General features: G+C 44.0%; 1 protein-coding gene across 2 annotated transcripts in view; it reads left to right on the top strand.

Moving 5' to 3' along the window:
- Nucleotides 1-25281, top strand: part of LOC126249009 (uncharacterized) — a 204494-nt gene extending 179213 nt beyond the window's left edge. The window contains exons 1-5 of one of the 2 annotated variants that reach the window (XM_049950600.1): nt 19190-19325; nt 21909-22002; nt 24177-24328; nt 24432-24578; nt 24699-25281. In XM_049950600.1, the coding sequence (XP_049806557.1) occupies nt 19227-19325; nt 21909-22002; nt 24177-24328; nt 24432-24578; nt 24699-25271 (1065 nt within the window). In that variant the 5' untranslated portion in view covers nt 19190-19226 and the 3' untranslated portion in view covers nt 25272-25281. Of the gene's footprint in view, nt 1-19189; nt 19326-21908; nt 22003-24176; nt 24329-24431; nt 24579-24698 lie in introns of those variants that run through there. The other variant, XM_049950601.1, reaches the window with a different exon arrangement.

Below are 25281 nucleotides of genomic sequence, written 5' to 3'. Positions count from 1 at the left end.
GAACGCTGGTCCAACTGAGGCGCCAGGTGGAAATGGCATGGCAAGCCGTTCCACAGGACTACATCCAGCATCTCTACGATCGTCTCCATGGGAGAATAGCAGCCTGCATTGCTGCGAAAGGTTGATATACACTGTACTAGTGCCGACATTGTGCATGCTCTGTTGCCTGTGTCTATGTGCCTGTGGTTCTGTCAGTGTGATCATGTGATGTATCTGACCCCAGGAATGTGTCAATAAAGTTTCCCCTTCCTGGGACAATGAATTCACGGTGTTCTTATTTCAATTTCCAGGAGTGTATACATGTTGGCCACTGATAGTGACGGGGCCAAATATCTCACGAAATAAGCATAAAACGAAAAAACTACAAAGAACAAAACTTGTCTAGCTTGAAGTGGGAAACCAGATGGCGCTGTGGTTGGCCCGCTAGATTGTGCTGCCATAGGTCAAACTGATATCAAAGGGGTTTGTTAAATAGGAACCCCGATTTTTTATTACATATTCGTGTAGTGCGTAAAGAAATATGAATGTTTTAATTGGACCACTTTTATCGCTTTGTGATAGATGGCGCTGTAAAAGTCACAAACGTATAAGTACGTGGTATCACATAACATTCCACCATTGCGGATGGTATTTGCTCCGTCATACACTATCCGTGTTAAAATGGATCGTTTACCAATTGCAGAAAAGGTCGAAATCGTGTTGATGTATGGCTATTGTGATCAAAATGCACAACGGACGTGTGCTATGAATACTGCTTGGTATCCTGGACGACATTATCCAAGTGTCCGGACCGTTCGCCGGATAGTTACGTTATTTAAGGATTCAGGAAATGTTCAGCCACATGTGAAACATCAACCACAACCTACAACAAATGATGATGCCCAAGTAGGTGTTTTAGCTACTGTCGTGGCTAAACCACACATCAGTAGCAGACAAATTGTGCAAGAATCGGGAATCTCAAAAGCGTCCGTGTTGAGAATGTTACATCAACAGCAATTGCACCCGTACCATATTTCTATGCACCAAGGATTGCATGGTGACGACTTAGAATATCGTGTACAGTTCTGTCACTGGGCACAAGAGAAATTACGGGACGATGACAGATTTTTTGCATGCGTTCTATTTAGCGACGAAGCGTCATTCACCAACATCGGTAACATAAACCGGCATAATATGCACTATCGGGCAATGGAAAATCCATTATGGCTGTGACAAAAGGAACATCAACGACCTTGGCCGATTAATGTATGGTGTGGCATTATGGAAGGAAGGATAATTGGCCCCCATTTTATCGATGGCAATCTGAATGGTGCAATGTATACTAATTTCCTACATAATGTTCTACTGATGTTACTACAAAATGTTTCACTGCATGACAGAATGACAATGTACTTCCAACGTGATGGATGTCCGGCACATAGCTCTCGTGCGGTTGATGCGGTATTGAATAGCATATTTCATGACAGGTGGATTCGTTGCTGAAGCACCATACCATGGGCCGCACATTCACCAAATCTGACGTCCACGGATTTCTTTCTGTGGGGAAAGTTGAAGGATATTTGCTACCGTGATCCACCGACAACGCCTGACGACATGCGTCAGTGCATTGTCAACGCATGTGCGAACATTACGGAAGGCGAACTACTCGCTGTTGAGAGGAATGTCGTCAGACGTATTGCCAAATGCATTGAGGTTGACAGACATCATTTTGAGCATTTATTGCATTAATGTGGTATTTACAGGTAATCACGCTGTAACAGCATGCGTTCTCAGAAATGATAAGTTCATAAAGGTACATGCATCACATTGGAACAACCAATTTTTTTTATTTTTTCTTTATTGTATTTCAATTCCCCATCGGGGCGGGCTGGCAGCAGCATATGCGCTGCTCTTCAGCCGAAAGACATAGAACAAACAATAGAAGACATTTAAAAATAACAAAGGAGAGAATATGGTGAACATAGATATAGAAAAGGGGGAACATCATGGAAGGCAATAGACAAAAAACGGGGTGACTGTAAAATGGAGATAAAAAACTGTTTAAAAGGAGCACACACAATAAGCCACACACTGCGACAATTAAAAGAACACAAGGCACAGTATGACTGGAGCATAAAAGGTATCGACAGATGGCGTAGCACATAACAAACACTGGCGGTGAACCTCAAGGCAGTACACAATTAAAATCACATCTCTTGACGCACAGGAGAAACAGCACGAAACACAACAATGATGTGGCACACACGATGATCAAAACAGAGGATCTGCCAGGTGCAAGGAGATGAGGGAGACCGGAAGAAGGGAGGCAGGGGAAGAGATGAGGGAGATGAGCGTGGGGCGCGCTGAAGAGGGCCAGGTAGGGAGGGATGTGGGAAGGAAAGAGGCAAGTATCGGGTGCAAGGTCTCGGGGGGGGGGGGGGGGGGGGGGAAGGAGGAAAATCCGCTCTGGGAAAAGGAGGGAAGAGGAAAAAGGGGGCCCTGGGGAGGGGGGGTGGGAACAAGGCCAGGTTATAGTTGGAAGGAAGGGTAGATGTCACTGCGAAGTTCGTCATCCAGGAGGGGGAGGCGTTGGAAATTGCCCTGATGAAGGAGATGGAGGGTGTGGAGGTGGAGAGAGGGAGGGATACAGCGCTAGAGGCGCGGCAACTGGCGGGGGGTGGAGAGGAAGGAGAAAACCAGAGGGTGGGGGGGATCAAGCCTGCAGACAATGTAAAGGATGCGGAGATGTTGGAGGAACAGGAGGAGATGGGATGGAACAACTGAAATAAAATCTTCAAATGTACCTACGTTCTGTATTTTAATTTAAAAAAGCTACCTGTTACTAACTGTTCATCTAAAATTGTGAGCTATCTGTTTGTGACTATTACAGCGCCATCTATCACAAAGCGAAAAAAGTGGTCCAAGTAAAACATTCATATTTCTTTACGTACTACACGAATATGTAATAAAAATGGGGGTTACTATTTAAAAAACACAGTTGATATCCGCTTGACTTATGGCAGCGCCATCTAGCCGGCCAACCACAGTGCCATCTGGTTTCCCCCTTCAAGTTAGACAAGTTCCGTTCGTTGTAGTCTTTTCGTTTGACGCTTATTTCGTGAGATATTTGGCCTGGTCACGATCAATGGACCACCCTATATATATATATATATATATATATATATATATATATATATATATATACACTCCTGGAAATTGAAATAAGAACACCGTGAATTCGTTGTCCCAGGAAGGGGAAACTTTATTGACACATTCCTGGGGTCAGATACATCACATGATCACACTGACAGAACCACAGGCACATAGACACAGGCAACAGAGCATGCACAATGTCGGCACTAGTACAGTGTATATCCACCTTTCGCAGCAATGCAGGCTGCTATTCTCCCATGGAGACAATCGTAGAGATGCTGGATGTAGTCCTGTGGAACGGCTTGCCATGCCATTTCCACCTGGCGCCTCAGTTGGACCAGCGTTCGTGCTGGACGTGCAGACCGCGTGAGACGACACTTCATCCAGTCCCAAACATGCTCAATGGGGGACAGATCCGGAGATCTTGCTGGCCAGGGTAGTTGACTTACACCTTCTAGAGCACGTTGGGTGGCACGGGATACATGCGGACGTGCATTGTCCTGTTGGAACAGCAAGTTCCCTTGCCGGTCTAGGAATGGTAGAACGATGCGTTCGATGACGGTTTGGATGTACCGTGCACTATTCAGTGTCCCCTCGACGATCACCAGTGGTGTACGGCCAGTGTAGGAGATCGCTCCCCACACCATGATGCCGGGTGTTGGCCCTGTGTGCCTCGGTCGTATGCAGTCCTGATTGTGGCGCTCACCTGCACGGCGCCAAACACGCATACGACCATCATTGGCACCAAGGCAGAAGCGACTCTCATCGCTGAAGACGACACGTCTCCATTCGTCCCTCCATTCACGCCTGTCGCGACACCACTGGAGGCGGGCTGCACGATGTTGGGGCGTGAGCGGAAGACGGCCTAACGGTGTGCGGGACCGTAGCCCAGCTTCATGGAGACGGTTGCGAATGGTCCTCGCCGATACCCCAGGAGCAACAGTGTCCCTAATTTGCTGGGAAGTGGCGGTGCGGTCCCCTACGGCACTGCGTAGGATCCTACGGTCTTGGCGTGCATCCGTGCGTCGCTGCGGTCCGGTCCCAGGTCGACGGGCACGTGCACCTTCCGCCGACCACTGGCGACAACATCGATGTACTGTGAAGACCTCACACCCCACGTGTTGAGCAATTCGGCGGTACGTCCACCCGGCCTCCCGCATGCCCACTATACGCCCTCGCTCAAAGTCCGTCAACTGCACATACGGTTCACGTCCACGCTGTCGCGGCATGCTACCAGTGTTAAAGACTGCGATGGAGCTCCGTATGCCACGGCAAACTGGCTGACACTGACGGCGGCGGTGCACTAATGCTGCGCAGCTAGCGCCATTCGACGGCCAACACCGCGGTTCCTGGTGTGTCCGCTGTGCCGTGCGTGTGATCATTGCTTGTACAGCCCTCTCGCAGTGTCCGGAGCAAGTATGGTGGGTCTGACACACCGGTGTCAATGTGTTCTTTTTTCCATTTCCAGGAGTATATATATACACTCCTGGAAATGGAAAAAAGAACACATTGACACCGGTGTGTCAGACCCACCATACTTGCTCCGGACACTGCGAGAGGGCTGTACAAGCAATGATCACACGCACGGCACAGCGAACACACCAGGAACCGCGGTGTTGGCCGTCGAATGGCGCTAGCTGCGCAGCATTTGTGCACCGCCGCCGTCAGTGTCAGCCAGTTTGCCGTGGCATACGGAGCTCCATCGCAGTCTTTAACACTGGTAGCATGCCGCGACAGCGTGGACGTGAACCGTATGTGCAGTTGACGGACTTTGAGCGAGGGCGTATAGTGGGCATGCGGGAGGCCGGGTGGACGTACCGCCGAATTGCTCAACACGTGGGGCGTGAGGTCTCCACAGTACATCGATGTTGTCGCCAGTGGTCGGCGGAAGGTGCACGTGCCCGTCGACCTGGGACCGGACCGCAGCGACGCACGGATGCACGCCAAGACCGTAGGATCCTACGCAGTGCCGTAGGGGACCGCACCGCCACTTCCCAGCAAATTAGGGACACTGTTGCTCCTGGGGTATCGGCGAGGACCATTCGCAACCGTCTCCATGAAGCTGGGCTACGGTCCCGCACACCGTTAGGCCGTCTTCCGCTCACGCCCCAACATCGTGCAGCCCGCCTCCAGTGGTGTCGCGACAGGCGTGAATGGAGGGACGAATGGAGACGTGTCGTCTTCAGCGATGAGAGTCGCTTCTGCCTTGGTGCCAATGATGGTCGTATGCATGTTTGGCGCCGTGCAGGTGAGCGCCACAATCAGGACTGCATACGACCGAGGCACACAGGGCCAACACCCGGCATCATGGTGTGGGGAGCGATCTCCTACACTGGCCGTACACCACAGGTGATCGTCGAGGGGACACTGAATAGTGCACGGTACATCCAAACCGTCATCGAACCCATCGTTCTACCATTCCTAGACCGGCAATGGAACTTGCTGTTCCAACAGGACAATGCACGTCCGCATGCATCCCGTGCCACCCAACGTGCTCTAGAAGGTGTAAGTCAACTACCCTGGCCAGCAAGATCTCCGGATCTGTCCCCCATTGAGCATGTTTGGGACTGGATGAAGCGTCGTCTCACGCGGTCTGCACGTCCAGCACGATCGCTGGTCCAACTGAGGCGCCAGGTGGAAATGGCATGGCAAGCCGTTCCACAGGACTACATCCAGCATCTCTACGATTGTCTCCATGGGAGAATAGCAGCCTGCATTGCTGCGAAAGGTGGATATACACTGTACTAGTGCCGACATTGTGCATGCTCTGTTGCCTGTGTCTATGTGCCTGTGGTTCTGTCAGTGTGATCGTGTGATGTATCTGACCCCAGGAATGTGTCAATAAAGTTTCCCCTTCCTGGGACAATGATTTCACGGTGTTCTTATTTCAGTTTCCAGGAGTGTATATATATATATATATATATATATATATATATATATATATATATATATATATATATAAAGCTAGTTCTGACTGGATGGCTAGCGGCAGCTGAAACTTAGAAACTAAAATCTAATCTATAAGCACTTACACACACACACACACATATGAAGTGCGAAAACTTTCCTGAGTTTTTAAAAAAAATTTTTTTGTTTTCTTTTTTCCTGACACATTAATTATTAATAAGGATTAAATATATATACATACAGACTTTTCTCTTGACAGTTTTTTTTTATTTTTAATTTTTTTCCTTTTTATGATATTTTTCCTTGGCATTTTAATTTCTGCTAATGAAGATATATATTTACACAGACATACATTTATTTCCTACACACATGTTCCCACACTCATTCGCACACTCAGACACACACGGAAGCATGCAGACTGATACACACCACACAACACACTCATCCATTATTTACACTACGATAAAAGAGCCATACATTTGATGCATATACCCCCTCACCCTATTCACACACTCATTCTCTCTCTATCTCAATCAGAGTCCCACCACCCCTACTTTCGCTTCAAGCAAATAGTATGAGTATGGGAGGGTTTCTACCCCATCCTCACAAATGATTCTTTTATCATCTTGAGGAGACAATCTGACTTTAGATTGCAGTACAGTGTACACTTCATGACCTCGCGATCAAATAATACTTTGCCAAATGATGTGTGGAGGAGCGCCTTGAACGCTGCGACCATACAGGCACTGCAAATAGTCTTCAACCGAAAGAGCTCGAGATACCGCATGACTAACACCCTTTGCCCGCCTCTGGGTGCCCCCGTCTATTGTACGATATGCATACATTTTGGACCTCAATCCCACAAACTCTACAGTCGGTAAACCATTCGCCTCGTCTTTCATGAGACTGATAACCTTCTTGTTCTTAGGAACAATACTATAAGGATTATCGACCCCATAAGAAGACATGTCGAATTCTTTACCATGGCACTTAATTACTTCATACGGATCACAGTTCTTGATCCAGCAGATAAATCTGTCTGTATCCATATAAATCAACTTTGGTTCTACAAAATGAGGCTTCGCAAACTCGTAGTGGAAGCGGTACATGTAGAATTTGGAGATATCCAGTATGCACATCCCCAAATAAACAGGCTTCATAAACGCTACTGCAGTCTTCGACATCTCCACAGCAACAAAGTTTTCATTGAAGATGGTGGCACGCTTAAAATTTGGCCTGGCGACACACTTTCTCACGCCATAATGCCCTTCCCATGCGGTTCTAATCGAAATATCGCGTTTATTTCTTACATTATGCATAGTTTTCCCGAAAATGGAATTATTCATTAATTTATAAAAATCTTTTTCAAAATCATTACATGCAACCGCCCTCTTTTCGGTATTTAGTTCAATATACTACTTCAATCAGGGGGATTGCTTGAAGGAGATAGCGTGGGTGATTTTAACAAGCTTTATTCCTAAGCTGAGGCGCTGCTGGAGGTTACAATAATGGGTAATATACCTCTGCTTATCTCCAACAGTAGCCAACAGTTTAGGGATGGTGCTTTCTCACGGAATTTGTTGCTCTGGACATAATGGCAAGTTGCTTGTCTCTCCATGCAAATTATTACGATGTATGATGTTTGCCTCAAGCACATACCGGCCGCAAGACCCATTATTTTTCCACCTAATCCCTTCAACTCGTTTTCGGGCATCCACCGAAACCCACTAACCGGCATTGGCTACATCATGGCGTGCCCGTATAAGTTGTTCACATCTAAGTACATAATGTAACTCCAATCAAGGGATGCGTTAAATCTGACACCCATCCGTGTGTTATTTGCCTTGGCATGCCTGTGGATGCATTGACAAAGTCCCCCACGGATCCTGCACTCAAAAAGTGGAAGCACTGCAGCATCAGTCAAAAGCTCGATGCTGTGCCCCGTTTTTTTTTAGCATAGCATCCCAGGACAACCCAGGTGCTGTGTAATAAAAGGCGGAGTCCAGAGAGTATGTGGCCATACATACACTCTGGAACTTTTCGAAAACATCTGCAAGCAAATGCACGTCTGTGTTCATGTATAGTCTTGCATATTCTCCCAAATTGGGGATGTTGAATTCCCGCCAGACATTCATGGCAAGCTCATAAACTGCAGTAGTTACGACATCGCCTGTGAGAGTACTGGTAAACGCAGATATGTCGGAAAGCCTGGTTTCATTGAGTTTTGCCATACTATCGATATACTCGTATGGGAAGACGCCTTTCCTAATCGCAAGTTGGAACTTTTCCTCATCAGGAAATGCAGATCAAGTGATATGCATATCATTCCCAGATAAAGTTCCAACGAGTTTCTGGAGTGTAGTCTGCATAAAGCATAAAGAGTCAAGGAAGTTCTTCTTACCGAAATTAGCAAAGTGCTCAACGAGAAAATGAGCGTCATACCCACTCAAATTATGAAAAAAGACAGTTATGTGCCGTGGCAACTTATACTTTAAATTGCATGGGTTATGAGCTGCACCGCGGAACTTTCCCGTAAGATGGCAATGATCTCTACGGGAAGTTTCTGCTTTTCTATCTAACAGTAGCCCACAAATATGACAATTAACCGCCTTTTCATACAGTTCATCATCTTCCTTTGATTTGGTCATGGGAATGTTGGTGCTGTAGAGCTTATCAACTTACCATGAAAGTTTTTCAAGCTCAGTGAGGAGGCAAACCGCAGGATCGTCCCCGACATAAGACTCGTAGCGGTTAAGTTTAAAATCATACCCACATACAACTTGGAACGCTGCCACATAAGGCACGTGTTTCTGTGTGAAGGTTCTATGTGAGGCTATAAGGGGTTCCCTTCACAACGAGTAATAGGAGCCAGCAGGCATTCAAAGTCGGTGTACACTACAATAGGACATCGCTGCTGGTGGTGAGCATTTTGACCATGTGCTTCGAATCACAATCTAATAGATGCATCACTAATAACTCTTCTGATGAAAAATAATTCAGACGCCTTAAACAAATATGATGTTTATGATCATGTTTATTGAGTTGGGAGGAAAGGAGTCGAGACATATCTTTGATCCAAACATAGTGATAATTATCACCTTCAGAGAAGAGCAGCATGTTAACATGCAGTTTACGATCACTGGCAAATTTTGAGAAATGGAGGGGACCGACGACTGTGTGCTTGTGTTGCTCATCTGACTTGCTTTTCTTCTCCTGATCGTAAACGTGAACTGATACGCCAGTATTCTGTGCCTCAAATTTAGGTATGTCCTGGATCTTTACGGGGAACTCTATACCATCAAAGTTATAATATGTCTCAATATCATGGACTTTGTAACTGTTCAGGTGATGAGGATGATTTCTTCAATCATACTTTCTTTCACAAGCCAGGATTGACCATGCAAAACAAGCTTGATTCTTTCTATTTTCGACATTAATGCATGCCTTCTTGTTAACTATATCCTCATTGAGCTTAATATAGCTGGACCCTTCATTTACTGGATCATAGACATGTATATTACTGGATCATAGACATGTATATTGATGTCAAGGTGTGGTATACAGCTGAGCACTATAGCCGACCCACGTACTTCCAGCTCGGAAAATCGGGCCATAATAACTCTCAAGGTGGATTCACGATACCACTCAGCAATGGATGTGTTCCGAGAAATAACGCCATTATCACCCCATATATAGTGTAGAGTTGTAGTCTCAGCATCACCTGGATGTTTAAGTGGGTTATTCAACTCGCAGCATAATACTGCACAACATTTAATGGCGTTAAATCTCGGATCGTGTAGGACTTTCAGGAGCTTGGTCTCCAAGACAGGGAGGCACGCCTCTAAAACCCCGACAGGGTCACAGTACCTGCCTCCCGTATTCTCAATCCTTGTGAATGAGATGCACCCCTCAAAAGCCCTAGCAACTGCTGAGTATTCTAGAGGGGTCATTATACCATTATTCTGATGTACTTCACTATCAATAGGATGGGGCGAGAGTGCTACTGCTAGCAACACGATAATCAATAATACTATTACTACTACTACTAGAGCTAGGAGTACAGCCCATCGATGATGGGGCTGGTGAGGGTGCGTCAGCTGTAGGGCGGGGTGTGTGCCCTGGTACACACACCTTTCATTGACGGTGGGGGCGAGCTGTTTGAGGAGGCGGTGGATGCGCTGGAGGCGGTGATGGTCGGTGGGAACAACTGGGCTGCAGTGGTGGCCCCCGAGGAGTGATGTCCCCAATACCAAGACAGACGAGATAGAACGAACAGATCAGAATTTTGGAGCTTTTTTAAAAAAAATCTCACGAGATAGAACAAACAGATCAGAAATAGAGCATCCCAGAGAGACCCAGAAGAAATCCCAGAGTCACACAGAGAGCGTCCAAGAGGTACCCAGAAGACATCCCAGAGTCACCCAGAGAGCATCCCAGAGTGCCCAGGGACTAAAACACTAAGAAGAATCGCTTCTCGGCTTTTGGCAAGATCAATGTGTAGTTATATTTATTAAAATGTAATAAATCATCGATAAAAATAATTACCCACCCACCTCCCCGCGAGTCGTAACTCCCGCACCCTAACATAGACTGAAATATATCTAAAACCGTATAAACATGCTTCTGTATCTTCAATTACAGTGAAGCATGGCTGTCTACACCATGCTGTTGCTTCGTGAACAGTCAGAGATGCAGTGGCCTCGGTAGCAGCCAGCACGCGGTAGTCGTTACTGATAAGAGCTGCGCGCACGTCACTAGAGATAAGCGCCCAGGCAGCCAATCAGAGGAAGACCGGATGGGCGTTGCCCGACTTCCTGCCTTTTTTCCAGCGGATCGCGCTCTGTTAAAACTAGAGCGCGATCCTCCAGCTCTGGCGGCAGCCAGGCGAAGCTCATTCAAGGTCACCCGCCTTGTGTAGCTGATGCGTGTAAATGAAGACATTATTTTTATCGATGATTTATTACATTTTAATAAATATAACTACACATTGATCTTGCCAAAAGCCGAGAAGTGATTCTTCTTAGTGTTTTAGTCTCTGGGGCACTCTGGGATGCTCTCTGGGTGACTCTGGGATGTCTTCTGGGTACCTCTTGGACACTCTCTGTGTGACTCTGGGATTTCTTCTGGGTATCTCTGGGATGCTCTATTTCTGATCTGTTTGTTCTATCTTGTGAGTTTTTTTTTTAAAAAGCACAAAAATTCTGATCTGTTCATTCTATCTCGTGAGATTTTTTTTTAAAAGCTCCAAATTTCTGATCTGTTCTTTCTTTCTCGTGAGAGATTTTTTTTTAATAAGCTTAAAACACTAATTCAGCTACTGAAGCATCTATATCTTCTATGGGTTGCAGGGGTTCCGACCCCTGGGGAGGTGGGTGGGTATTAATGCATGGCTGTCTTCATTTACACGCTTCAGCTACGCAAGGCGGGTGACCTTGAACGAGCTTCGCCTGGCTGCCGCCAGAGCTGGAGGATCGCGCTCTAGTCTTCATTTACACGCATCAGCTACGCAAGGCGGGTGACCTTCAACGAGCTTCGCCTGGCTGCCGCCAGAGCTGGAGAATCGCGCTCTAGTTTTAACAGAGCGCGATCAGCTGGAAAAAAGGCAGGAAGTCGGGCAACGCCCATCCGGTCTTTACCTGATTGGCTGCCTGGGCGCTTATCTCTAGTGGTGACGTGGGAGGCAGATGCACCTGCTCATCTTCTTCTTCTGCCAGCTGAGTAGCCCAGGGGCGCCAGAGGGCTTGAGGCCATGCGGGGGCAGGTGCTGCTACCACCTCTCGTGCAGCTGTGATCAGTGCTATACACGGCGCAACGTGTCTCTGTTGTGGTGTGCAGCCAATTTCCGCCCCCGCAACCACTGCTCTAGGTACACAATGTACTTCGTGTGATATGCCTGTAACAAAAATAAGAAAAAATAAGTTTAATGATCTAGATTTAACACAACGAATAATAAGACTCCATAATGGTAATTATTTGCTTTAATGATAAAGTTCAAAAATTTTCACCTTCTCCACTCTGGTTCCATGGCTTGAGCAACTCATCAGCACATTCAATGCGGTCTCCCACCCACTCAGGTATATCCGCCGCCTCATCTAAATAGGCCAAAAGCTTGCGCCTTTCCGATTCTTCTCCATCTTGATCCACAGCGGCCGACATCTCGTGAATCCAATCAGGCATTTCAACCCCGCCTTGCACGACACCCTCGGCATCCCCCTCCCTATGCACATAGAATCATCTAGAAAGAAAAGACAGCTTAATCTAGGCACTTGGAAAACCAATATATACACTCCTGGAAATTGAAATAAGAACACCGTGAATTCATTGTCCCAGGAAGGGGAAACTTTATTGACACATTCCTGGGGTCAGATACATCACATGATCACACTGACAGAACCACAGGCACATAGACACAGGCAACAGAGCATGCACAATGTCGGCACTAGTACAGTGTATATCAACCTTTCGCAGCAATGCAGGCTGCTATTCTCCCATGGAGACGATCGTAGAGATGCTGGATGTAGTCCTGTGGAACGGCTTGCCATGCCATTTCCACCTGGCGCCTCAGTTGGACCAGCGTTCGTGCTGGACGTGCAGACCGCGTGAGACGACGCTTCATCCAGTCCCAAACATGCTCAATGGGGGACAGATCCGGAGATCTTGCTGGTCAGGGTAGTTGACTTACACCTTCTGGAGCACGTTGGGTGGCACGGGATACATGCGGACGTGCATTGTCCTGTTGGAACAGCAAGTTCCCTTGCCGGTCTAGGAATGGTAGAACGATGCGTTCGATGACGGTTTGGATGTACCGTGCACTATTCAGTGTCCCCTCGACGATCACCAGTGGTGTACGGCCAGTGTAGGAGATCGCTCCCCACACCATGATGCCGGGTGTTGGCCCTGTGTGCCTCGGTCGTATGCAGTCCTGATTGTGGCGCTCACCTGCATGGCGCCAAACACGCATACGACCATCATTGGCACCAAGGCAGAAGCGACTCTCATCGCTGAAGACGACACGTCTCCATTCGTCCCTCCATTCACGCCTGTCGCGACACCACTGGAGGCGGGCTGCACAATGTTGGGGCGTGAGCGGAAGACAGCCTAACGGTGTGCGGGACCGTAGCCCAGCTTCATGGAGACGGTTGCGAATGGTCCTCGCCAATACCCCAGGAGCAACAGTGTCCCTAATTTGCTGGGAAGTGGCGGTGCGGTCCCCTACGGCACTGCGTAGGATCCTACGGTCTTGGCGTGCATCCGTGCGTCGCTGCGGTCCGGTCCCAGGTCGACGGGCACGTGCACCTTCCGCCGACCACTGGCGACAACATCGATGTAATGTGGAGACCTCACGCCCCACGTGTTGAGCAATTCGGCGGTACGTCCACCCGGCCTCCCGCATGCCCACTATACGCCCTCGCTCAAAGTCCGTCAACTGCACATACGGTTCACGTCCACGCTGTCGCGGCATGCTACCAGTGTTAAAGACTGCGATGGAGCTCCGTATGCCACGGCAAACTGGCTGACACTGACGGCGGCGGTGCACAAATGCTGCGCAGCTAGCGCCATTCGACGGCCAACACCGCGGTTCCTGGTGTGTCCGCTGTGCCGTGCGTGTGATCATTGCTTGTACAGCCCTCTCGCAGTGTCCGGAGCAAGTATGGTGGGTCTGACACACCGGTGTCAATGTGTTCTTTTTTCCATTTCCAGGAGTGTATATTACACGAAATTATTTCATTTAACAACTACGTTTTACAATTCACACTGTGCTTCAGCCCTCTCGACCTCTAGCTGATGGGCTAGCTCAGCCAAAATGCGAGGGATGAATTCAAAAAGGACGGAAAAGACTGAGTATAATATCTAGTATGGAAAAAAATATCTCTGTGACACGCACATACGTACACACAATCTGTTAAAGGGTGCAGCAGTCTGTGGATTGTGGTCCAAACAGATATAGCACACATACAATCCGTTAAAGGAGGCAGCAGTCTGTGTAGAGCGCGGTCCAAAACAGATATAACACACACACACACAATCCGTTAAAGGACACAGCAGTCTGTGGACTGTGGCTCAAACAGATATTTGAACACTGAAAAAGTACTTACCAGGTAATCGATCTTCATCTCCTTGGCGGCGCTTGCCGCCGCTGCTGCTGCTGCTGTCGCTGCTGGTGCTGCTGGTATGCTTCGTGATGAGGACAAAAGTACAGCGATTGAACTCTGGGTGAAGTACAGAAGCATACTGAGGGCGACTTCGTTTGTGGTTTGATTTATATAGCTTCCATGATGTCGAATCACGTCACTAATGCAGTAGCCAATAGGAGTGCAGCATTCTAGGGGTTGATGGTGCTACATCATGGATGAATGATGACTGCACTCTTAGTGGGAAAACCTCAAACTTCTTATTTAACATTGAATCTCCAAGTGATACATTCAGTTATCGAATGTCGTTGGAATTAAGTACTTAGGTAATTCATTCATTAGATGCGCAGTGTGTGCCACATGTGTTCAGTTCGAATCGTTAGCATATTTCTAGAAGACGATCTGTGGCATCAGTATGAGTTTGCGGACTAGAGGCCATGATGTCAGCATTCGCACGCACATGGGCTAGACACGTGATGCATGCCCCGTTAGAAATGCATGAGAGAGATAGCATTGCAGCATGTCTCTTCAGTGCTTGAGTACAGGTGGGGTGAGGGGTGACGCGTGTTTCACGTACTGTGAGTGACGATCTTGTATTATGTAATGGGAGTGTGCTCTAGCTGTGTCCTAGACCACATGGTGAACACAATGTTTGCCACCATCTTGGGTAACGGTACTAGCATCATCACCCGACGTCATGGCCGCCATCTTGGACGACAGCGCCCTTTGCTGATGGTACTGTGTACTAAGTCAGTTGGAGTCTGGACCTCGTGGTGAACACACCGGATGGCTGTACTGCATGAAATTGTTTCTAATAAAGACTTATGTCCAGCACCGGTCAAGCCCTTTTTTCACGAATCCTTAGGTGGAGGTGGCGGTCGGGTGACTGAGGTTAGTCCAAGTGCCCTTTCTTTCGCGCCATTTTCTTAGCTTAGTAGAGATACGCTAATTGACCTTTCTTTACAGCCAGAATTCAAACTTGGCGCCAGTTCATAGGAAGATGTGGCGGTCAGATGACTTACGTTAGTGTGGGTAGCCCAAGTGACCTATCCACCCACGATTTTCTTAAGTTAGTAGTGATAACCATGGTGTGATGCATTATTGTGTTGGAATTTGAAGTTCCCGCCATTTTTCTGGGGGAGGGAGGTGTGGCACTTTCCCACCAAAACCCGCCTATTTGAATGACGTGATGGCCGCCATCTTGGATGACGTCATGTGCTACTGCCAAGTCTATATGCCACCATCTTGGATGACGTCATCGCCGCCATATTGGATACATCTGGCAACAATGCAGAGTGGCATAGAACAGGCTTTGTTCCAGTACTCACACACACACACACAATGATGCTCTTGAAATAACCGCGTGTCATTCATGGCACTAACGAATCACTACTGAATACTTAAACATAAAATGCGATTCAGTGTGTCATATACAGTTATCATAATCACACAGATCGGCTTACATTAGTTGATCTTTGCCGAGGCCAAATTTTTTAAGGCTACAAATCATCGTTGTGACTGGGTCACCACTGCTATACAACTAACTACTTAACCCAGTGTTGTGTCGTACTAAAATGGTTAGCGTAGATAATTTTGGCAAATGTAGTGATTTTTTTTCTTGCTAAATCTAATCAAAACAGTTTGTTTATTACTTTCATTCAATTACTTAGTTTAAATGTAATTCCTTTGTTTCTAATTCTTTACCACGTCATTTTCTTCATCATATTGACTTTTTTATTTGCTATTATTTTTCTTCCTATCATTATTCTTTTTTCGTTTGGAATCTGCCTGTGTCACCTATAATCTGCGGCCAAGTGCCAATGAGGACTGCCTATCAGCTGTTAACACGGCAGCTTGTATTGCCTGCGTGATGATACTTCCGAGTAACCAATGTTAGCGAGAAATTACTGTTAGCTTTTAGATCTGAAAATGAGTGTTTTCTGCCTTGGGTTTGCTCTTAGAGCCTAGCTTTAATCATCATTAACAAAGCGATCATGATTTTAGTTCTGCCACAGACAGTGGACCGCCGTTTGCTCGGATACATTGCCCATCAAAAGGTTGTAGTTAGCTTAGGACATGAGTTTAAATTCAGGACTACAAAATGCGTCGTCTGCCGCAGTTCAGTCATTGGTTGCGTTTCGCGGAGGCCACTTCCAGCACTGCTCTGCGTTACACATTAACAGTTTCTGTGAAGTGATCCGCCGTATTTGTTTTTCACCTACCTCTAACCAAGCGGTAGCCGGCAGCCGATGTGGCGACACTCTAGTGGCAACTGACAGACGTTAACTATCAAGTAAGTTTAACTGGACTCTGGTGACATCTGTGGAAAGTACTATTTCTGCTTCTTGTATTTCAGACATTAGATCGTTTACATATATCAGGAACAATAGTCGACCTAAGTCTGAGCTTTAGAGGACCCTATCAGTTATTTCTACCCTGTCAGAGCAGTGTTCTCGGACTATATTGGTTGAATTACCACATACAATGCCTTAGATATGTCACAGAAAATACCAACTTGCTCTATTTTGTTATTTAATGCTTGTAAAATTCGGTGAATGAACATGTACAGGGTATCCTGAGTAGAGCAACACTTCTGAAATCCTAACTGTGATTCGCTGAGGATATTATTGTCGCTCAGGAGAGATACTAGTCTAGAATACATACCCGTCTCAAAAATTTTGGAAACTGAAATCAGATGTGAAAGAAGTCGGTACTTATTGACATTTCTCCCATCGCCTTTCTTAAAGAGGTGTAGCTATAATAATAGAGAAACTACACCAGTATGCAATAGACACTCATAAACAATCACTTACATTCATGATACAGTATAAAGAACCTTGGCGGTATAGAGATAAGAAGATGACAGTTGCGAATGTGGACGCTCTAATTGCAAATATTCCGTAAAAAATGGATGTATCGGTATCTGCAAGTTTAGTTAACGATAAAATGTTTGTTATAAGCGTGTATCGGTATTTACATGTGGGCTGCATAGTAACATGTTTTAAAGCGTTATCCCTATATATGGCTGAAACCTTTCTAAAATCTCGTCTTTTTATTTCTTACACTCTCAGAAGCCGTTTATGACTGTATTGTGGCCGTCTGCAACTGTATGGATGATGCTGATACATTGTTATGGTTAGTATGTTTCTCACAATGCAGACACAAAAGGGCAAACTACCGTAATAATTTCTTCTTTGTAAGCACATTACAGTAACAAATCACATTTTTTATAATCTCGAGCAACAGTAATACTTCTTGTAACTTCATTCAAATTTTTTGGCTGCATATCCTTTTATTTTATTTGGGAAACGTTTAGTATGTGCTGGATAATTTGGTACTTTCTTTTCACTAGCAAACATAGCCGTGGACTCCTGGCTTACTGAGAAGTTCACTGCTGTTGTGTACATAGTTCCGCGTAGTCAGCACATACACAACTTTCCCACTAGAGCGCGCGCAGCTAAGCACAACAGCGCAGGCGCAGCGCTCGTCCGTCTCCATACTACGAGATGGCGCTGCCATAGAGACTGACCAAATTCTGCTTCCGCCGCTCCGCGTATTAATATGTAACGCAGCCAATGAGATTGCTGCTAATGTAGAACCTTTTTTCCTCGCGGATCACAGTCGCGCAGTGGTACATGAACGTGCGAGGTATTATAACGAGTGAACAGACCTTCGATTAGTCAATCTGCATTTGTCTGCAACAGTCTGTACGAGTTCTACATTTGTCTGTACCAGTCTATAGTCAAGGCCGGCCGCTGGTGGCCGAGCGGTTCTGGCGCTAGGGAAGCCTAAAGGCCCGTCCACACGCAACGATCTGTCTGCGCAAATGTCTGCGCACATCACATCTGAGCAGACAGATCGTTGCGTGTGGACAGAAGATTTGCACCAACCTGAGGTGTGTGCAAACCTGGAAGTTGGAGTTGGAGGTTTGAGCGAAACCTCTCAAATCTGTGGGTTCAAACCACATCTGCGCAGACAAGTTGGAGCGTGTGGACAGGAGATCGCCGCAAATCTGGCGCGAAACAGCTGTTTGCTCAGTCTAGTGTTTGTATTTGAGCGCACAGGGCATTAAAATGGCTGATACTCTTTAGTGTTCTCGAGAGCTTGTAAGTGAATACATTGAAATATATAGAAACCACCCATTTTTGTGGAAGATATAAAGTAAAGAATATAGTGCCCGAGACAGCAGCATACAATGTTCTAATTGAAAAATTGCGGGCAGTTGACGCCTTGGCAAACAGAGAAACAGTAATATATATTTTTAAAAAAATTCGTTGCGAACTGTTTACAGAAAAGAGTTATCCAAAGTTCAGAAATCTAGAAGATCTGTTGTAGGAGTAGATCAAGTATACCAGCCAACGTTATGGTATTTTGATCTGCTTGGCAAGCCGTTCGTGAGGAGCAATTGTCCTTCTCATACACGTATTTTTTCTCATAATATGAGGGGTTACAAGTGTCGACATCCATCCGCAAATAATTTCGCCAGTCGTTAGGTTCGCCCAGCAACTCTCGCAGTAAATTTACGTGAGAAAACTGCTTTCGCTTTATCAGCCACTGTCTACACCATTTTGACCGCTTTCTCTGTTTCCTGCGGTTGGTCTGAATGTTTTTTCCAACACAAGTTGCGAACACAGAACACAACAGAACTTTCTCCATTTCTATAATTCAAAATAACAATTACATTTTTGACGTTTACGGGGAGCGTAGTTGCTTGCCACTGATATTTCTTTTCTACACCGACAGATGGCGGGCGAGTAGTAGACTGGGGTTTGTGTCGTGTGAACACACCACATTTGCAGCGATCTTTTGCATGTACAGACATCTGCGCCGATGTCTGCGCAGACAGATCGTTGCGTGTGGACCGGGCTTTACAGACACATCATTGTGGTCCAAAACCACTCGGAAGTGACGTCAAAATGACGTATACACAAACGCGCTCCACACTTGTCGACTGATCGAGATCTGTGGTCGAATCGAGTTAGCGGGAAAGGCGTCTGCTTTGTTCTTCACTGTCATACTGACCGTTGAGTGGTTGTGTTTTCGCTATCGAGTGAAATGTCTCAGGTGTATGAAAACATCTTTCGTGACGCTCTGAAAGATTTCAGAGTTTCAGAGGATGGCCTGATTTCAGGCTATTGTAATTCGTTGGAGGAGGTAATAATAACTTTGTTAGAATTGGCTGGCAAAAATATGCGCCTTTAAAGACATTAGGAACTCTAGAAAATAACTTTTTTTCTGCTGCCAGTTAAGATTTCATTTTAATAAATTTTATATGTCGCTTTCCGCGATCGGATTCCAATTTTTATGTGAGTTTTTTATGTATTTGCAGTTTTTTCCTTGTTTTCGTTGTGAGGTGCTGCATTGTTACATTACCTTTACTGTAACATATACACGTGGAATATTGTAATTAATGATCGCTGTTTAGGAAGTTAATGGCAACTTTGTTTCAAAATTCATCTATGTATTACAGTAAGAGAAACTGAACATTGCAGCAGCTCAAGCGCAAACGTCGTCTCGAGTAAATGGCATAATTTAGAAGACACACACATGAAAATGGGACTCAGGGCCTGGGAACAGTCATGCAAAAGGAAACTAAAAAGCAGTATATTTGCAGCCAATGTCATTGCCAGAGCGTGTGCTCTGCATTCCACATAAAAGTAGCCTTCATTTTCCCAGGAATTTTACGTAGTTCTTTCTAATTGCAGTATCAGCTCCAGTGCATAATTGCACAAATGCATTACTTCTGTTTTCTTTGTGCTGGCACTGAGCTGAATTTCATTGAGGTACTGAATTCAGAGATTAACTAGAAAACTGTCTATGCAGGGATATGGAGCTCTGTAATTAAAATGACTGTAAGATCCTTAGTTTCTCACCAAAGTTTCAGCAAGGTCAGTGACATCAACTATGAAACAACTTTTTTCATCAATAGCACTGTAATGAATGCCATTTTATGTAAATGTTGCAACATGACAATGTTTGGCCTCCCTACTGAATTCTGAGCAAAGGTGTATTGTTGATGGATGCTGAGTGAGAGCTTTTTGTTCAGGATACCATTGCTCAGTAATAACTGTCCGCTTAATTAATACATGTTTCAATTATTACCACTGCTTAGGTGGCTGCTTAAGTATGTGTGGATAATGTTGGAACTCTATTGGGATTGCTGGATTATATTGGTAGACAGAGTCTGTCAGGATCTAAAATTTTCTCAGCACCATACTGAAATTTTGATGGTAACGTAAGCTGTTTTAGTCTTTAGAAATGCTCGTTGGTGAATATGGGTCCTCATAGGGTATAGAACGTTATGACACTTTGAAGCCCTCAAAGTTAAACTTCTCTTACAGGTGTTCTTTCACATCTACACTCTTTTCTTATTGCCCTGCTAGATTTTATTTTAATTTCTTCTATTGATCTGGCTTTTACTGGAGATGTTGTTGATGGGAGTGAGTTACTAAGTCATTTATTTATTTTTCTTAGTTTTTCCTCTCACAACATAGGACTTGGGATGAGGCAAAATTTCTTCTGGAGATATTATCTCAGTTCTTCTGCTGGATAGTGTTGACTTCTCGAGGCGGAGAAATGTTGAGGTCTGCATCTATAACCTTGTCAGGAATACCAATAGTAGAAATAGATGGCAAATTATTTTTAAGTTTGGAGTGTATCAGTCAAATAAGCCTTAAAAGTGCTGTATTATTTCTGTTGGTGATAAGGAGGAATTTTGGCTAACCAGCCCAGATCGTGATTTTGCTCTATTTGTCATTAGATAATTTCCTGTATCATACAATAACTTAAGTAAGACTTCAAGACAAGAAGTCATAGCTTATGGCTTGTATGATGTGGCAGAGTATGCAAAATTATGCTGTTTTTTTTTCATATGATGATTATGCAGAATCATAAGTTGTGGTCTTTGAGGGGAGTGTGTCATGTACATAATGGAAGTTTCATGAATTCTGTGAGCAATTCGTCGTATCATGCTCTCTTTCCCAGGTCTTTGTCACAGATTTCAATCCTTTTGCAAATTAATGTGCCAAGATGCTTGCAGATTTTGTGATTAAGCTTAATGGATGTTGTATTGAAGTAATGTAGTCAGAGGTCTTCCACTTTTGTTAAGAGTTAGACAGCTGAAAACTGATATTTTTCAATTGTAGGAGAGAAATCTTTTTGTAATTTTTACAAAAACTTTTTCATGGATGTATTAACCAGTTTCAACTTTCATCAGTTGTACTGGATAGTTTTGATTGGTGATTGTCTTATTCTTAGTATATAAAACCTGGAATTCGTAATATGCATAATTATTATGCTTAATAATGCTTTTGTTGTCATAAGGCAAGGTGTGCTTGAAATGAGGTTAACTGAAGCACTGATCAGTTAACCCCAAAACTAGGTCATTAAACTTCATGTGCACTTGGAAAATATTTTTCATCATCATAATCACAACTGAAAGAACATTTTATGGTCACAATTTTAACTGAAGTCAACAGTAACATAATTTGTGTTCAGTGAATAACAATGGAATAAAAGCAAAAGAGCAAACAAATGAACTCCCAATTTTGTTAACTCATCCATGGTTAATAACATAACACTTACTTTAGCTGTCAAAAACATCAGATGTGATGAAAGGCTGTGTACATTAAATAACTGAATTTTGTAAAGCCTAAAATTTCCCTCTTCATTCATGTTTCCCAGTTAACCTTCAGTGTAGTTACCCTCAGTTTATGCTACTGGTCACTTTATTCTCAGGTAGAAACACTTCTCAATCAGCTGAAAACTGTGGGGTTTTCATACTGCGTGAGAAGTAGTCGTTTTAAAGAGCCATCTTCAGATGTTATGAAAAGTAAGTGAACTGCTGCATTAATTACTTTCTGTGGTTTACCATTTTACTTCATATATGTATACTTGAAGGAAGAACTTAGTTTGCTGGAATTAGGGATAGTATGTATAGGCTACTTTAAATGGACATTTCTTTCTAAGCTGCACTAACAATTGATGGAATTGACTCTTTTTGTTATTGTTAATAGTTGTTGTGATATGCAAGGCAGAATTGTATTAATTATTTTCCTCTGTGTTGTTGACTTGTTTGTCATTTATCCATTTTCACAGCCATACACTCAGTAATGTTTACACACTTGCATTTGATAATAGGCTGATTAAAATTATTTGTTGGTTGACAATTCCTGTCGGAGCTGGTTTCCTCCAATCAGAGTGCTGAATGCGTCAGGTCTCTGTTCGCCATTTCCTGACTGCCACAACAGCTGATCAATCCACTTCCATTTTCTTGTCCGACTTCCTTTCTTGATGTGTTTGAACGCCATGCAATCATTTGCTGCCTTCAACCAGATTGGCCTTAAACAACATTTTAAGACAGTAGGCATAACTACGTATCCTTACAATATCTTTATGGTGCTAGAGCTAGCTTTAGCATCGTAACATAATGTGAAAGGCTGATCTGGTTGAAGGCAGCACATGATCGTTGGGACCAAATAATCTTAAATTAGTGTAATGTAGAGTGGTGGCATAGTGCAACGGATAAGAAACATTCCTGATCCATATAAAGTTGTGGATTTGAGTCTTGACAGATTCTTTGATATTTTTATACCAATATATTATCAAAATTACTTCATTATTTTTATTCAGTTAACAGGTTTGGATGCAGTTTTATTTCTAACACTCTGCTGTGTCATTTTCGACATTGTATTTACTTTTTAATTCCTTGTATTTCTTCTTCATATCATTATTTCATTTGAAATCAGCTTGTCACCTATAACATGTAACTGAATACAAACCAGGACTGCTCATCAGTTGGTAATTTGGCAGTCCATGCAGCTTGTGTGAGGACAGTTTCAGGTGCCATAATTAATGAAAGAAAGAAATTAGTTTGCTTTTAGCACTGAAATACAATTTTTTTCCCTTGAGTTTGCTTATAGAGAATAGCTTCAGCTAGTTTCCTGCCACATGCTTAGTGTTGGATGTTTCACCATCAAGCCAGGCCAGGCAACAGCATTAGGTGTGAGGCTCTGCTGCGACTGCCCGTGGTCAGTGTATTAATTGTTGTGAACAAAGTATGATTAACAGTTCTTCTGTAGAATGCTGACAGCCATTTTCTAGGATATATTGCACATCATGTTATGGTTAGGTTATCAAATGAGTTTAAATTCTGGGCTATAAAATGTCGTATCTGCCGCAGTTATGCCATTGGTCACTCCAAAACCAGTTGTCAGCAGAGCATGTCATATTCATGTTATTTCATAATGGTCACTTCCAACACTGCACAGAGTTACATGTATACGTCTCCCATCCTTTCATAATCCCAACCTGTGCTCTGCCTCTACTGAGCTAAACCTACTTTTTTTAACATGAAAATTAAATTGAACGGCACTTGCTGAGTGACCTGCTCTGTTTGTTGCCTATAATACAGCAGCAGCCGATGTGCTAACACTTTAGCAACAAGTGACAGATGCCAACTAACAAATAATTTTAATGAATCTATACTGCTGTGTTCATGTTGAAATGGTTTCTATGGTTTTCGATAATTGTGCTGTTGATATGTAAAACAGTAGTCAGCTCATTGCTCCTATTGACAGGCATGTTTAGCTTTATTGTCTTCAGAGTTAAGTTTATTTTTTGTAATTCCACATTTATAGTAATCACATTTTTCTACATAAGTGTTCTTCACATCTCCTTTGTTTACAAAGAATATTAATTCCACATTTATTGGAACCACAATAAAGCACTTCAGTTGCCCGAAATCAGTATGGTATCCTCATTGCACATGGCAGACAGTTCCATTTCTTTGCTAGATACAATAGGTGTGACATCCTGTAAAATTTTGCTCCAGTACTATGTAAAGTAGATAGACAATCTGCTTCCATCAGTTCAGAACTTTGACAATACCTGTCAAATGAATGAAACGTTTTCTCACATTGTATTTAGTTAATTAACAATAACATATGTGAATTATTTAACAATAACAATGTTTTTTGTCTGTGAGAAATATATTAACTGTTCCAGGTAAAACAAAGCATTTCTTCAAGCAAATGCAGGGACATGTCCCTATCCCCTTTTTTGGTTGTGCATTTGCAGTGGCGAGTGTGTGGTCGAGGCACTGTGTTTTGGGGCCAAAATACTATAAAAGTAAAGAGTCTAGTGTACCTGAACACTTGGTAATATCATGCTGTGTTAAGATATACTTACTTTCCATAAAACAAGTTCGTTACAGGGAAAGTTTATTAAATAAATTTTATAGTATTTCTTTACCCTCTTTAGGAAGACCATGTGACTCCTCGTAAGAGACTGAGGATCATGGATACTAGAAAATCCAACTGCCCAGCAACTTTAAATATGAAGTGTATAAGGGTGTATCCTGATTACAGTATGCACTCAGCAACTGAACACAGGGATACCAAGGCAAAAGTAAGTATCCAGTTTGGGTTCTCCTTGGAGAAAATTTTACATGATAAGTTGACGATATACTTTAAAATCTGTTGTTTTTAATGCTCTTAATTAAATAATTGATAAATTTTTGTCTTACAGGTTCTTGCAAGTCTACAGAAAGATTTGGCATTGCCATGCCCGCCTAAGAGCTATTTACGTTATTATTTGACTGCTTCCCCAGCAAGTGCACACACACATGCTACTGAAAGTGTTGAAGCAAGTGGGTACATACATCCTTCACTTGTAAAGGAAGTCAAAAACTTAGTACTCAGTGGCATGACATCTCTCAAAGTCATTAAGTTGGCTCTAGACAGATTTGTTGAAATCAATTTCACTGGGACACACATACCAGGTCAAATGAATACTACCTTTTACCCCACAGAGAAAACTATTTACAGTCACATTTATCGGACCCTTTATGGTACAAATAAAGTATTGTTTGACGAGACTAGACTGCAGAATCAGGTTGATGAGTGGCACAAAGACTCAAGCAATCACATGATTTATTATAGACATTGTACGGGAGCCAATGGAGAAGGGAAACCATTACTTTTTTGCTATCAGAGCAGTTGGCAGAGAGATCTTTTGAAGAAGTATGGGGGTAGTTGTTTGTTAGATGCAACATACAAAACAACAACATATGATATTCCTTTATTTTTTATAGCTGTGTGAAGAGTAATGT

Source organism: Schistocerca nitens, chromosome 3 (genome assembly GCF_023898315.1).
Source record: "Schistocerca nitens isolate TAMUIC-IGC-003100 chromosome 3, iqSchNite1.1, whole genome shotgun sequence".
NCBI lineage: Eukaryota > Metazoa > Arthropoda > Insecta > Orthoptera > Acrididae > Schistocerca > Schistocerca nitens.
Note: the sequence above shows the minus strand (reverse complement) of the source record. Positions and strands in the feature narration are given on the sequence as shown.